This window comes from Neodiprion pinetum, chromosome 4, assembly GCF_021155775.2.
Source record: "Neodiprion pinetum isolate iyNeoPine1 chromosome 4, iyNeoPine1.2, whole genome shotgun sequence".
Lineage (NCBI taxonomy): Eukaryota > Metazoa > Arthropoda > Insecta > Hymenoptera > Diprionidae > Neodiprion > Neodiprion pinetum.
The window spans coordinates 38111340-38125839 of record NC_060235.2 but is presented as its reverse complement, the minus strand read 5'-3'; the positions used below and the strand labels follow the sequence as shown (position 1 = coordinate 38125839).

General features: G+C 45.2%; 1 protein-coding gene across 11 annotated transcripts in view; it reads left to right on the top strand.

Annotated features, from left to right (window-relative positions):
- Nucleotides 1-13902, top strand: part of LOC124216367 (agrin) — a 319987-nt gene extending 306085 nt beyond the window's left edge. For 3 of the 11 annotated variants that reach the window (XM_069135295.1, XM_069135296.1, XM_069135294.1), the window contains 17 exons: nucleotides 2059-2173; nucleotides 2868-3104; nucleotides 3312-3605; nucleotides 4121-4270; nucleotides 4383-4643; nucleotides 4829-4975; nucleotides 5113-5349; nucleotides 7809-8255; nucleotides 9023-9362; nucleotides 9427-9654; nucleotides 9714-10339; nucleotides 10418-10829; nucleotides 10901-11154; nucleotides 11930-12026; nucleotides 12306-12416; nucleotides 12827-13001; nucleotides 13085-13901. In XM_069135295.1, coding sequence (XP_068991396.1) covers nucleotides 2059-2173; nucleotides 2868-3104; nucleotides 3312-3605; nucleotides 4121-4270; nucleotides 4383-4643; nucleotides 4829-4975; nucleotides 5113-5349; nucleotides 7809-8255; nucleotides 9023-9362; nucleotides 9427-9654; nucleotides 9714-10339; nucleotides 10418-10829; nucleotides 10901-11154; nucleotides 11930-12026; nucleotides 12306-12416; nucleotides 12827-13001; nucleotides 13085-13342 — 4389 coding nt within the window. In that variant the 3' untranslated portion in view covers nucleotides 13343-13901. Of the gene's footprint in view, nucleotides 1-2058; nucleotides 2174-2867; nucleotides 3105-3311; nucleotides 3606-4120; nucleotides 4271-4382; nucleotides 4644-4828; nucleotides 4976-5112; nucleotides 5350-7808; nucleotides 8256-9022; nucleotides 9363-9426; nucleotides 9655-9713; nucleotides 10340-10417; nucleotides 10830-10900; nucleotides 11155-11929; nucleotides 12027-12305; nucleotides 12417-12826; nucleotides 13002-13084 lie in introns of all 11 variants that reach the window. The other 8 variants (XM_069135301.1, XM_069135300.1, XM_069135302.1 and 5 more) reach the window with 6 other exon arrangements.
- Nucleotides 13903-14500: the final 598 nt, after the last annotated feature.

Sequence of the window (14500 nt, the reverse complement as noted above, 5' to 3'; positions counted from 1 at the left end):
TTTCAACTTGAACTCCCAACTTTTTTCGCGGATAAAATCTGAGGTTCACAATCTTAGCAACGTTCCTTGCTTAACGTGCTTTTTCAAGTTACTCCATGGCGAATTCGAAGAGATTCGGTTTCCAGAAAATGTGAAAATGTTTTACTTTTGTTTCTCAAGTCTGTTTACAGTGAAAAAAAAAAAAAAAACGTTCACATCGTCTTCCATTTTTGATACTATCGAACCGGTTTGGATGTGAAAGTACACTTTTGAATGTAAAAAAAAAAAAAAAAAAAAAAATTACGCATTTTGATCAGCGACGATTAAAAATCTGACCGCAAAACGGTGAATCCGAATTCACGATTTTCACACGATCGAATGAAAGTAAAAAGCATTTTAATCAGGACCACTGATACAGTCTCGAAGCCTATCATTTCACAGTGAAATAAAGCCACTGGAATCGTGGGACGGACTTGAACCGGGTTAAGGGTGTCAATTTTGTCAGAGCTTTGAACGGTCCTTGCGTGCAATTTGCGTCGCATGCATGCAGCGGTTCGATAAAGAAGCCGCAACAAGATCCTCCTGCAATTTTCTTGAGCGTTGAAAGAAAGGAAAAAAAAAAAAAAAATACAGCCTTCGTCGGCGCGGTTAGTCGATGCGAGATATGTGCAGGTTCGGGGAAGACAAAAATTATTCCTTTGGTGAATTTTTCGCCTGTACGAAAAACGGACGATTTGTTCGCGATGCAGGAGCACACGCGAGAGTTGGCGAACGAGGCTGTGGGTCGACAAAGCCCGTGTAAAACTCTGAGTAAATCATCTCGTATTCCCGTCGAGTATCGCCGCCCCCAGTCCTGCAGGCGCGGAGTCGTGAACGTCGCGAAAACGATTCCCTAAGCGCCTCGTACTCGTGCCCGCGTCCGATTTCGCTGTACACCGCTATTTGTCCGGTCTATAGACGGCTACGTGGTTTCACCGTAATGCCAATCGATGGGGCGGGGAACTAAAGAGCGGCGGAAAAGGTACGTCGGGAACCGTGGCAGGAGCTGAAAGGGGAGGAGAGAGATCTGGCGAGTCAGCATCCAGCCGAAGTGACGCGGTTCTGGCCGCAGGAGCAAAACAAGCCGCAGGGCGCCAGACTCGCCATTTTTTTGTTTTTTTACTTTTTCCTTACCCACAGAAACCGCGCTCTTCTCCTTTCGCCTTTTATCCCCTTCTGTTCCCTGTTTTGAGCCCCATTGTCACGCGGCTTCGCCATCGACTCGATCCACGGTGCATCCCGCAGATTGCAGCGTTTTAAACTGCGCGGATATTCCCACCGTTAGAACATCGACAGTTTTATTCAACTACGAACTCTACACACGTGACGTTGCTACGCTTTCGTGCCGTTTCACCGTATAACTGCAGTATGCAATTCTCAAAGCGTCTGAAGTGTCGGAAGTAGGTGAATTTCTCTCGCCGAGTTTTCGCAACGTTTCAAACATTTCTCAAATGCTTTTATTTAATTTTTTTAATCCTATTGCGCAAAACGTTTGATTTTACTACGGTTTTTTTTTTCTGTGATTGAAACGTCGCGTTATATACGTATACGTAACGCGTTGTTCTATCGTGATTAATGTTTATTATATATTTACCTTCGTCGACGCGGAAAGCTCGAGATATTTCATTTGAATAATTACAATGATCTGTGAATTGTCCAGTAAATAATTCAATGCCTGAGAGGCGAGTTTTGTGCACAAAAGAGGAAACAATCGATTGATCCGTACGTCGTCAATTTCGCCATTCTGCTACCGTATTCATTCAACGAAATGAATTGATTTCAAATAATGTTCATTTTCTGGTTTAACCCTTTTTTTTATCACTATCTTCTTACACAAATTTCAAGAATAACGAAACAAAAAAAGAAGGAATTCCTATCTACGAGTTTCGATTGAAATATTAGCCGGTTCTTCTTTGCGTATGTCTGTCAATTTTTTTCAGCATCAAACATCCATCGAAATTGACTCGAATTTTACGAGAAACTCGACATTCCCATGAGGTCTCCTTTGATCCTTAATGCGGATTGTTTCTGTAATTCCAGGTGGAGATGCCGGTTTGCGGTACCGACGGCGTGACGTATTTCAGCGAGTGCGCCTTGAAGAAGGCATCCTGCGCTTCGCAGACGCTGATTGTAGTCAGCTACAAAGGGGACTGCGGTAAGAAAAAACAGATGCAAACTCCCTGAAAATTGTTGAGAATTGCTAAGCTTTAAGCCTTAACCAAGCCCAAGGCCACAATTTAACTCCGTCGTCACTCGTTCCGTGATAATTTTTTTTTGTTATCTCCTAACTTTCTCTCACCGATAATTAACGTGTTCGGAGTAAAATTGAGAATGAACGTAAAATTACACAAGAGCACGACTCCGAAACAATACGGCACCTAGAACTTATCGTGATCTCTACGGTCAGCAAATGGTTTCGGGTAAATTGTACCAGTACAAGAGTAGAAACAACTTACTGCAAGCTGCGATGCGTTAATATTTTCACATGGAATCGATGTAGTGCGATGAAAATGGTTAAGGAAGACTTTTAAAATTAAATACGGGCTATAGGTTAGAAAGCTTGCATCGATTGCGACCCGACATCGGAGCCGTAATGGAAAATTTTCATTTCCCGGTACTTGATTTCAAACCTAGCGAAAATATCGTTCTACCAACACGCAACAAGTGTCGATTGTCTATATATACATGCGTGGTACAGTAGCTGTAACACAACGTCAGCCGGTGGTTGCAGTCCTCCTCTCTAACTTATGTATAACGTAAACGCATTAATACAACTGGGGTAAAAATGAATAAGAAATGAACACGAAGGAGGAAAGACAGGGTGGTGACACGATAACTAATTCATCCAGCACTTTGCGCGGGGATTCACTGCGAGAACGGGGCTCGATGCGTCGGGGGCGCATGCATCTGTCCGGAATCCTGTCCCCCCGACGACGTCGGGGAACCGGTTTGCGGCAGCGACGCGAAGACCTACCCCTCGGAGTGCGAGCTACAGAAATCGGCCTGCGATCGGGACCCGCTCCTGCCGCCCCTTCACGTCACCTTCTACGGTGATTGCGGGGAAAAGTCACCGGTGGCGGCTCTCAGTAAGTTCAAATTGATTCATCCGTCCCCCCCGAGGTTGAAATAAGCAAAAGAGAGAGCATCCCGTGACCCCGATATTACCAATCAAGCGGCAGCTGACGCTCGCGATTAACCCCGCCTCACTAATCGCCTAACATTTCTCTCTCCCTCTCTCTCTCTCTTTCTCGCTGTCTATATTCCGTTTTCTACACGCCCCGTATCGCAATTAGCAACGATATCAACGGCACCCGTGACGCGACTGAGCACCAACCTCGACGGTGGAAACAGCCAGGAACGCGAGGCCTGCCGCGACATCCACTGCGACTTTGAGGCGACCTGCGAACTTGGTCCGGACAGGTTTCCGAGGTGCAGTTGCCGATTCGACTGCGCCGCGATATCCGCCGAGAATATGAGACCTATATGCGGTAGCGATCTGAGGACCTACTCGTCACTATGCGCGATGAAAATGGAGGCCTGTCAAAGGCAACAGGAACTCAGGCTTCGACCCCTCGATCTTTGCCAAGGTCCGATTAATCCGCTTATAAATTACCTCTTGTATCATCCCTTTTTCCCTTAACGTAATACAAGCATGCCGCAGGCGTATTTATCGCATGATCCTTAACTAACCGAATAACTTTTACTCCCTTACACGGTATCGCACAATCACATTCAGTATTCGGTGAAATGTAGACGCATGGGTATGTTGCACGTGACGGGGACTAGCTTCGTAATCAAACACACGTATCGAGAACACGTACCTATGGGAAGAACGCGATCATATATACACGGTATACACACAGAGGTCGAATTCATCTAACGCTGAGTACATTTCATGGGATTTCAATGCCGTTGTTAATTAATAAATTTTCGACAGTCGATCGTGATGATCGTGTTCTCCCTTTGCTCTGTACACCCTAAGGTGCGAGTGCCTCGTATCACGAGTATATCTTCTAGTCTACATCTCAGCTTTTCTCCATTACACACGTGCACCGAGAAAATGATTGTCCATCAATTAAGAATTTATCTCTCCGAAAATCAGGCATGGAGATTCGCCCCTGCAACGGAGACGCTCCGCTGGTCGATTCCGAGGGTCGTGAATACGACTGTGGTAGCGGTCCTCAGCGCAGAGACTGTCCGAGCATGAGTTACTGTCATCAGACCACGCGGTTCGCACGGTGTTGCAAAAAAGGTAAGAAAGGGGGGATGAATTATTTCAGCTCGAGAAAATTAGCGCCGAGACGCGACTTCCCAGACTCGATCAAAACGCGAGACGAACCGTTTTCCTTTTTCCTGTTCTCCAGGTCCCGGTGTCCAGGTACAGAAATGTTCCGACTCTTGGCACGGCTGCTGTCCGGACGGAAAAACAGCCGCTCTTGGTCCGGACGGGGCCGGATGTCCCAGCCTCTGTGGGTGCAACAGACTCGGAAGCATCGCCGACACTTGCAGCCCCGAAACTGGACAATGCGAGTGCAAGCCTGGCGTCGGGGGCGTAAAGTGCGACCGATGCATGCCCGGCTACTGGGGATTGCCCAAAATCAGCGAGGGACACCCCGGGTGCATTCGTAAGAAACGTCTCTTTGGAGTGTCTCGTTATCCAAGCCCTGATATCTCTGATCTCGAAGCTTGACCTTTGAATTTTCGATCTCGGGTCGTAGCAAAGTGCTTGAAAATACCTGAGGATAACTCCGAGGAGCTCGGAAGCATCTTGTTCAAACATCGAAATTGCAATTCTCACTTCTCATTTCAGCGTGCGGCTGCTCGCTCTTCGGCTCCGTGAGAGAAGACTGCGAACAGATGACGGGTCGCTGTGTCTGCAAGCCCGAAATTCAGGGACAAAAATGCACGATATGCACGGATCACAACAAGGTCTTGACGTTGACCGGGTGTTATTCAGGTATTGCAGAAACCGGTAAATCGTTAGTGAGTATTGAAAAACGTCGAGAGATTCGTGCAGCGGTTTTAATTTAACAAACCGGATTCATTTCTCGAATGAAAATTGACGCCTCTGAGAAACTAATTCGTATATCTTAGCCGACACGATTCCGCCGCTGCCTCAATCTTGCGAGGAACTGGAGTGTTACTCGGGCGGCCATTGCTCGGAAATCGGTGGACCGCATTGCGTCTGTCCATCTTCTTGTCCCACCGACGTGCCGACGGTTCCGGTTTGCGGAAGCGACGGTCAGACCTACGACAACGAGTGCGAACTCCGTCTCTACGCCTGTCGGCATCAGGCCGACGTCGTTACCCAGGCATTCGGCCACTGTCGAGGTGTGTTCACGGAAAGAAATCCCTACCGATCCGGTCCCTACATCCTCCACTACTAACAAAACAAAAAAAAAAAAAACATGCGACCTCTTCGGCGTTTTTTCTCAATGTCTCGAACTAAAAAACAACTAAATCGTATACATGCTCTATGTGTTAGAAAAGAAAAATTTCATCAGAATTGTCGTGTTTACTGTGAGTATATATATATATGTATATACACATACCTATAGAATAGCAGGGAGTTCGATATTATGTGGGCGCGATGTGATAGTATATATGTATATATATATATATATCACCTATATATTATTCATATCGCGAGAGAAGTACTCGAGTGATCCACGTTTAACCGTACGTTTGTATAATCATATCCAGACCAATAAACGCTCGCTAATTTTTAACACAAAATAATTTATGAATTTACCTCGATCCTCGACCTGCCGTACCGAGATTCATTATTATTATTTTTGTTGTTGTTGTTGTTGTTATTATTATTATTATAAACGAACCGAACTTGTTTCTGTGAAAGGAATGACAATTAAAACGAAACGAATGGAGGAAATATTACAGAATACATCCGTTGAAAGGAGGAATAACAACGTCTACAACGTGATGAAAAGTTTCTCGGGTAAAAAGTCGTTATCTAATAATAGACTCTGTTGTATAAATAAATAACGAGTAAAATTTGCCGATATAAAGCGACGGGAGCTTCTGACCGGAGTGAAAATAAAAAATAAGAAAAAAAAGATACATATATATGTATATGTATTTATAAGAGAAATCCGCAGTTCGAATTGCGAGGAGATTCTTTGCCTTGGTTATTTTCTATTGCCACTGTTTCGTTTCCGTTCGCTTCCCGTTGCCGGGGGTTGGGGACCATCTGCAATTCCGGAGTGCCGGGTCTCTTTCGAGTCAATCTTTTGAAAAGTAAGCCAACTCCGCTTCGTGCACATGCCCGTGGAAAGTTGAACATAAATTAGATTACGAAAAGCATTTACTACCGCTGCAACGTGCTTCTTCGGAAGAAGTTCCTCATCGTCCCTGTAAGAGTTTTTCCTATTCTTTCCATCATTGGTTTTCGATACTCCTTCTTCTAGCTCCGCGGAAGACATTTATTTATCGCGTACGAAACGCGCCCGTCCAAGTTATTTGAGCAATTATAAATAACACGGCGTGTAATCGATGGGAATACATAAATCATTCAAAGTTTGGCGAAGGCCATTCCGACATTGCGTCCCGATCATTTATCGGATGAATTTTTTACTCCCTAGCCTTCGAAAATTTCATTCTAAACGCAAGCTCGGCGGCTTGACACGATTATTGATTTAACCGAACAATCCGTCCTCCCGGGCTTCTGAAATAAGTAATTAAGTCCGGGTAGCCTGAGGTAAGGGAGACTCCGGGCTCTTGGCTGGGACGCTTAATTATCTCGAGGGTGAACGGACGGTTTTTTTTTTTTCTTTCTTAAAGACGCAGGCATAGACCAAATATTTTTGGCCTTTCGTCCAAGCACCCGCAGAATTACGAAGTTTGTATTTTCTGGTCAAAATTTCACTCTATTGTTTTTTTCTTTTTTTTTTTTCTCTTTTCTTTTCACTGTAAACCAGTATGCAAAAATTTGTTCCCTTTTTTCCCCGGGTTCGTTTATTCTTTTACATATATAGGTATACGACTTCGTGTCTTTTGTCCGCGCAAATTCCCGGAGCGTGGCGAAGCGAGGAAATGAATACCATAAATGCCCGCCTGGGGGAGGAAAAGGAAAGAGGGAGTGAGAGAAAAAGGAATTAAATAAAGTGAAATAAATATGAAGCGATCTAACAATGAGCTTGGCAAATAATCAACAGAGAATTACTTCAAATTGAAATGTAATTAAAACTACATTAAATCCCTCGGCCTACCGCGATCCGCGGATCGTTGCAAAGCTCCGCTTCGACTCTTTTAAATTATACAGGCCTGATCCCTGGAGCGTTTATCTCGAAGAAGGAGCGATTCTTTCTGTCATCGCACTAAAAAAGGCTGTAGGATCACGGTTGATGCGCGTTCGTGCAAAGACGAAGACTCGACGAGGCTTTGGAAATAAAATATTTACACTGCACTTTGCCAAACAGGGATTCCGAGACAAGATATTACGTATTCGCGAAAGACTTTCCATCAGTATAGAACCAAATTGCAAGTATATTTGTCCGCCGAGCAATTACCCAGCAAAGCTCTGCACAGCGCGAAAGAAACACGAATGAAAATAAACTCGGAGGTGAAAAGCTTAGCCGAAGGCTTCGCTAATCTGCCTCGCGCTTTTCTCGCTATCACGTCACGATATTCACTTCCTAATCTAATAATCTCACCGCGCGCAGAAGATGTCGCAATATATCGTTCTCCGCAATCCCCTCCCAACCCTCTCTGTTCGGAAAGACAGGCGATGCGTCTCGCACCGAAAGGCGACTAATTTTCACCGCCATTTTCAGACGACCCAATGGTGAACACCGATTTTCCGGTAAAACGCTTCACCGCCGTTCAGTACACTCAACCAGCTGCCGCGATTTCGCCGCTGTCAAAATCTACCCGACATCTTCTGGTTCCCGAACCGGACTCCAGGTACTACTACACCCACAGAGCCCACCAGGAGACCATCTCCATAGACAGAGAGAACCTGAAGCAAGGTGAGTGCTTGGAATTCCCGAAAGCTCGTTCGAGCGTCCGGCTCGCGGCCACTTCTCATCTATCGATTCGCATTCAAGGGGTCGCAGCTTCCTACCGGCCGACTCCCGCCACCATTCGCGTGGTGACCGCCCTTCTCGGTGATTTGTGCAGCGACGACAAGGACTGCACGATACCGAACAGCGAGTGCATGAGCGGAGGCTGCGTCTGCTCCAAGGGATACGCCGAGACCAGCGACAGGCAGGAGTGCTTCGGTGAGTGGGAATTGGTGGCTCTTGCAAGGAAGGTATACCACCTCGATCGCTCCGATTCGATTTCTTTCGCAATATTTTAAAGTATACCAAAAATTAAGAGACGCGTGTTTTTTTCCATCCGCCATTAAACGCTTTAACGGGGTTAAACCAGGCTCCAAAGTAAAGCGTGTCAAGGGTCGATATCTTTTTTTTTTTGTTTTTTTTTTTCATTGGCAAATTACATTTTTCATTTCTCGTTACGAGAGAACTTTTCCAGTCGGATTCGTTGAAACATATTATGTTCTTGTGGGTGAAACCGCCAAATCACTCCTTGACATGCCGCGCTTCGGAGGGTGGTTTTACCCTCTTAAAGTGTTTAATAACAGAGTTAAAAAAATACGTGCCGCTTAGTTTTTAGTCTACTGTAACGTATTGCAAGAGAAATCGAATCGGAGATATCGATCTGGGATATCTTCCTTTTCGGTGACGATGAAGTGGAGGTGAAAATAGAAACAAAGATCATGGGATTGGCTCGACGAGGTGGAAACTTCATAGCGACATGTTTCTTGGCACATTGTCCGACCGAAGGGTTCATAAGCTCAGTCTCTGAAGGATTTCGTCTATTTATCACGGCTAAATATGTCTTGACAGTATAGCCTTTCTTCACTTGAATGTGTGTTGGCGAAAAATTGAATTTGTCAGAGATCCTTGGCGGATTTTCTTACCACTTACACGTGTCGTCCGATATTTTATCTCTTGGTATTAAAAATTTCTCGAAACTCCACCAGCAAACTACGTTCCCGTATCGCCTACGCAAGAGTTTCGCGCCTGTCTGTCTTACCCCTGTCACATGTCGTCCACCTGCGTCGATCTTCCAAGCGCGACCTTCGTCTGCCTGTGCCGACCAAACTTCACCGGTCTTCTCTGCGACGCGGAGATTGACAAGCGGGACTACGACCTGCCGTCCTTCGACGGCAAGAGCTTCGTCAGGATGAATCGGCTCAAGGCTTACCACACCTTGAGCATCGAGGTGGAGTTCAAGACCTACGCCGAGAACGGTATCATCCTTTACAATCAGCAGAAGAATGACGGATCGGGGGATTTCGTGTCGCTGGCGATAGTCGACGGGTAAATATACTTCGACCTTGTTCAAAGGTCGGCGTTACATCGACGCTTGCGCTTCTTTCCCCAGGTACGTTCAGTTCAGGTACAACCTCGGCAACGGGCCGGTCGTCCTGACCTCACCGCAAAAGGCGACGATGAAGACCTTCCACAAGGTGACGGCTAAGCGGTACCGCAAGGACGGCGTCCTGATTTTCAACGGCGGCGACGACGTCACTGGACAAAGCGAGGGGATGCTGGAATCCCTGGACCTGAACCAGGACACCTTCGTCGGCAGCATGCCGACGAATTACACAAAGTGAGCCTCGGTTACCGCTACGATTTTCCACCGTTGCTAAAACTCTTTGGTATTTACAGAGTCCGCGATAACATCGGAACCAGTCACGGTCTCCTCGGTTGCATTCAAAAGCTTGAGATAAACCGTCGAGTGGTCGACCTTCACGTGGGTCACGACAAGGACGTACTTGAGACGCACAGGGTTAAAGAGTGCAGGGAAAATCCTTGCGCTAATTTGCCGTGTCAGAACGGAGCCACCTGTCAACCGATCTTCGACGAAGATCTGTGCGACGGCCACGAGTGCAAGAAGAAAGTGACCACCAAGAGGTGCAGGGGCAAAAACTGCGGCAGGAAAGTCGGCAAGGGCTTCGTCTGCAAGGGTACCCACTGTGCTCCCATGAAGCAAAAACGGTCAAGGAAAAATTCCCGTAAACGGTGCGCCGGACTGAACTGCGACTTCGACTACGACCTAGAGTACGAGGATGGATTCACCAACGGCTACGGACCCAGCTACGCGGTCGAGAAGTACGAGGTCCGTGACTACAAGTGCGTTTGCACCCCGGAATTCACCGGGCAGCACTGCGAGGAGTCCCTCGACCCCTGCATCAGCGAACCCTGCCAGCATGGCGCCACATGCGACATCCTGCCGCAGGGTGGCTACGTCTGCAAATGTCCACCAGGCAGGACCGGACGACACTGCGAGACTCGTGAGTTTAGATTTATACGTTGGTTCTTGGAGCCTTTTCACCTTCGTCACGACCTTGACCCTTGACGTCTCTCCACAGTCGACGCTGACCTCAACGAGTTGTTGGTACCCGAGCTCTCCGGTGATGGTTTCCTTGAGCTACCGTGCCTGGAGGGGGTGTCGAAGGTCTTTTCTATCGAGATGTGGTTCCTCTCGCGAGCGAGCGACGGTCTCCTTCTCTACAACGGTCAGCTTAGCAACGGCCGGGGCGACTTCATCAGCCTGAACCTGGTCCACGGCAGGCTGGAGTTCAGGTTCAACCTTGGTAGCGGCATCGCTAACATCACCTCGCCGGATCCGGTCAGTCTCGACACTTGGCACTGCGTACGAATCAGCAGACTCGGCCGCGAAGGTCTTCTGCAATTGAACGACGGTACCGTCGCCAGGGGATTGTCCGGAAGTCCTTTGACCGAGCTGAACCTCGAGATGCCCTTGTACATCGGGGGCGTGAGGTGAGAGGTTGTCTCGGCGAGCCGAGACTCCGAAGCGACGCGAATCGAACTTCTAATTCGTGATGTTACAGGCACTGGCACGAGGTGCACAAGCTCGCGGGAGCTTGGACCGGACTTGTTGGGGCCGTTCAGAGGCTGATGGTGAACGGAAGGACCTACCAGAACCTCGCCGTCAACGTGACGCAGCACAACGCTGTCCTCTACGACGGTCTCCCGTGTCCCAGCAACGAGAATCCCTGTCACAACGGCGGCATTTGTCTGCCCCTGCTCAACAGTTATCTCTGCAAATGCGTCACCGGGTACAACGGTCTTCATTGCGAATTTTGTGAGTAAACGAAAGATGGCGAGACATTGGGGATCGGGAAGTGTACACGAGTGAAGGGGTGGATTTTGGGAACTTGTCTATCTCGACGAACGATTGTTCGATTCGATTGGGCTTAGTTTCGTTCAAAACTACGTATAAATCGAGAATCGAATGCAATTCTTCTTTTTTGTTTTTACCACGTACAATCGGTAATGAGGGAGCATTGTTATTGACAATAAAGTTGCAATTTCCACGTTGTCTCGAAAATTGCTTTTCGGACTTACCTCGAATTTAGAGACAGTGTTCCTGGATAGTTTACCCTCTTCATCGGAATCCAAATTTCTGCTTTTAACAAAATAACAATCGTTTTAAATTGGAATTCGATGATTTGGTAAAATTTGTTGCAACTTTATTATTTAGGTAATTGAGGCAAATATCGGACAGTTGCAAAAAGAATCGGGCTCGTGGCGAAGAGGACAAACTGTCCAAGTTTATGCTAGTCAAGTTTGAACTGAATCGGCTTGGGCTTTTCTTTTTCGAGATACCGTGAGCACCGCAAACATATCATCCAACGAAACGTTCGCGGTTATTGCCAATAAAAATGTCTGCCACTAATCGATTTTAATGAAACAAAAAAAAAAAAAAAAAATGTAAATAAAGCTTGATTCACACACTCTCGAGTAGGACGAATCCCAATCGAATTGAAAAAATCGGTTTTCCCCAGGTTTCCCCGCCTTTATAAATCCATGGACAGAAAGTGTCCGAGTAGTGTTTTACGCATATCGTTTTGTTCCAGTCACGGGATACGACATCTCGAGTAGCGAGATATCCGAGAAACCCGTCAGATTCAGAGGCGACAACTTTTTGCAATTTAAACACCGTTACGGCAGGAGGTAAGCGATCCTTAGAAAGCAGCATTGGCGGCCGGCTCCCTCCTTCCGGTTTTCACTTTAAATTTCTCACTACAAGTTGGATCTGCAGTAACTAACTAATGATAAAAGTTGGATCAAACTCGGCTCCGGCTGTAGAGTCTACGAATTTTAAAGTGGAAACGGTTCAGGGGGCAGGAGGGGGGTGGGGGGGCAAGAGGGAGAGGGGGGGGCCGGCAGTTGAATTAATTTTGTGCAACAAAACCCGGCTAACTTTTACTAACCAATTTGAACACGCCCCAGTCCTAACGTCACTAACATCACAACTTTTGCCGAGTATTTCGACGAGTCATACTCGGAGTACGATCCTGAAGATGACGACGACTACGAGTACGAAAGTTACGATTACACTGAGTGAGTTTACACCGATATCTGTATTCGCTGTTAGCTCGTTTCGCGGAGTCCGCAGGCCTTCCTTAGCGCTTAGAACCTAGGTGCAAATCTCGTTTCTTCATTGGTATGTTCAGTAATTAACGATTATTTTTCATCGGTGGTATTTTAGAAAAAATTCACGACAATTGCTAAAGGAGAGAGAGTGAAATAATTTTTTTTTTTTTACTTTATGGTGCTCGTGGCAAAATACTTGCATATATATACATATATTATACGCTTGTAATGCTGAGTAATGATATATATATATATACATATATATGTGTGCTCTGTGATCTTGGAAACGCATTTTACGCGGGCAAATTCATCGAATGACGATGACGAAAGCTCTCCAACTCGAATAATCCTGGAATGAAGCAACGCCATTTTTTCAGACGAAGAGGCCAACAGTCGAACAAATTTGAACTGAGACTGAGGACGACTCATCCCGAGGGACTGATTGCCTGGATAGGAAGAGGGAAGGCCGAACATTTGGCGTTGTCGTTGCAGGGAGGACACGTGGTGCTTTCGTACAAGAGCAAAACCGAGGAGATGACGTTGAGGAGTCGAGTAAGTCGCGAAATGCAGAGATCGCTTTGCGTCGTCGTAGTTTTTCGTCAAATTTTCATCTTGCTAATCGTTTGAAATTTCAGGCGAGAATCGACGACGGCGTTTTTCATCACGTCAAAGCGTCGCGACGTCGGAGGGCGACGGTAATACAGATCGACGAATTGCCACCGGTGAAAGTATCCACCGAATCGACGCTCTTGACGACCAACGGGAAACTGTTTATCGGCGGTAAGCCAGGACACGAGGGGATCAAGGCTTGTGTCACGGATTTCGTTATCGACAAGAGGAGACTTCAGCTCGCGCGACGGAAGATCGGATTCTGTCACGACAACGACGTATGATAATAAAGTGCGCATCAACGAATAAAAATAAATGAATAAATAAATTAAATCAATTAAACGAACGAAGCAAAATCTCGGCTCTTTCCTAAAGCGCTGTAGATTTGTTTGGAGACGAGAAAAAAGTATTATAAATAGACCAAATCAAATCTCTTTTTTCGATTCTAAAATCGCTATTCCCATCACGCGCTTTGCCAAACGAATGCGAACACATTTCGCAAGCTACGGGACACCGGATGAGCGCGAATTCGAAGCTGTGCGATTTTCTTTTTTCTTTTTTTTTTAAGCGGTTTTATAATCCGGCAAAAGTGCTTTTGTATACGTGCAGCGCAAATTGCGCGATTGATAAAAGTAATAATTATACATACGTCGAGTATGAAATTTTAAATTGTGTGGAAGAATTGGTGCGTCAAAATTTCCATCGAAAGACAATAATATATTTTTAAGAATTGAACACATAACAATTACTATAATGCATATAAATACAATAACACGCGTAAATGAATTTAATATTGAGTTATAATTATAAAATAAACAAACAAATAAATGGAATAAATATAAACATTTTAATTTATATCCAAAATATATATATATATATATATATATATATATATATATATGTGTATATATATATATCGTATATGTGTATATACATATAATATACATACTATTGATGCCAAGACTGACTAATAAAGAAATAAAAATCAGTGTTATGTTTGAGTGTCGGTAGAGAGATTTAACGTTGTGAACTTTGAATGTAATAAAAATGAATAATAAAACAAAACGAAGAAATGTATTTTAAGAAACGTTGATTTATCATGCTAGAAGGTTATACATACGTAAATAAATATATACACATGCGTATACATACATGTATGTGTATATGTATATATATATATATATAAAAAAGGTTTTACGTAGGAAAAAGGCTTTTTATATATTGTAAACGAATATATATATATTATATATAATACGTATAATAAATATAACGTTACATTCCATTTGACGGACGATTTACGTAAAACAAACCTATCGCGTCTTACGCCTATAATTAATTGTTTTTACGATACAGTATAATAATACTCGACGTTTAACAAGGAAGCAGAAACACTTGTATAAATTGGAACGAACATTAACGCGTGTGTAAATAATCATCTCTGC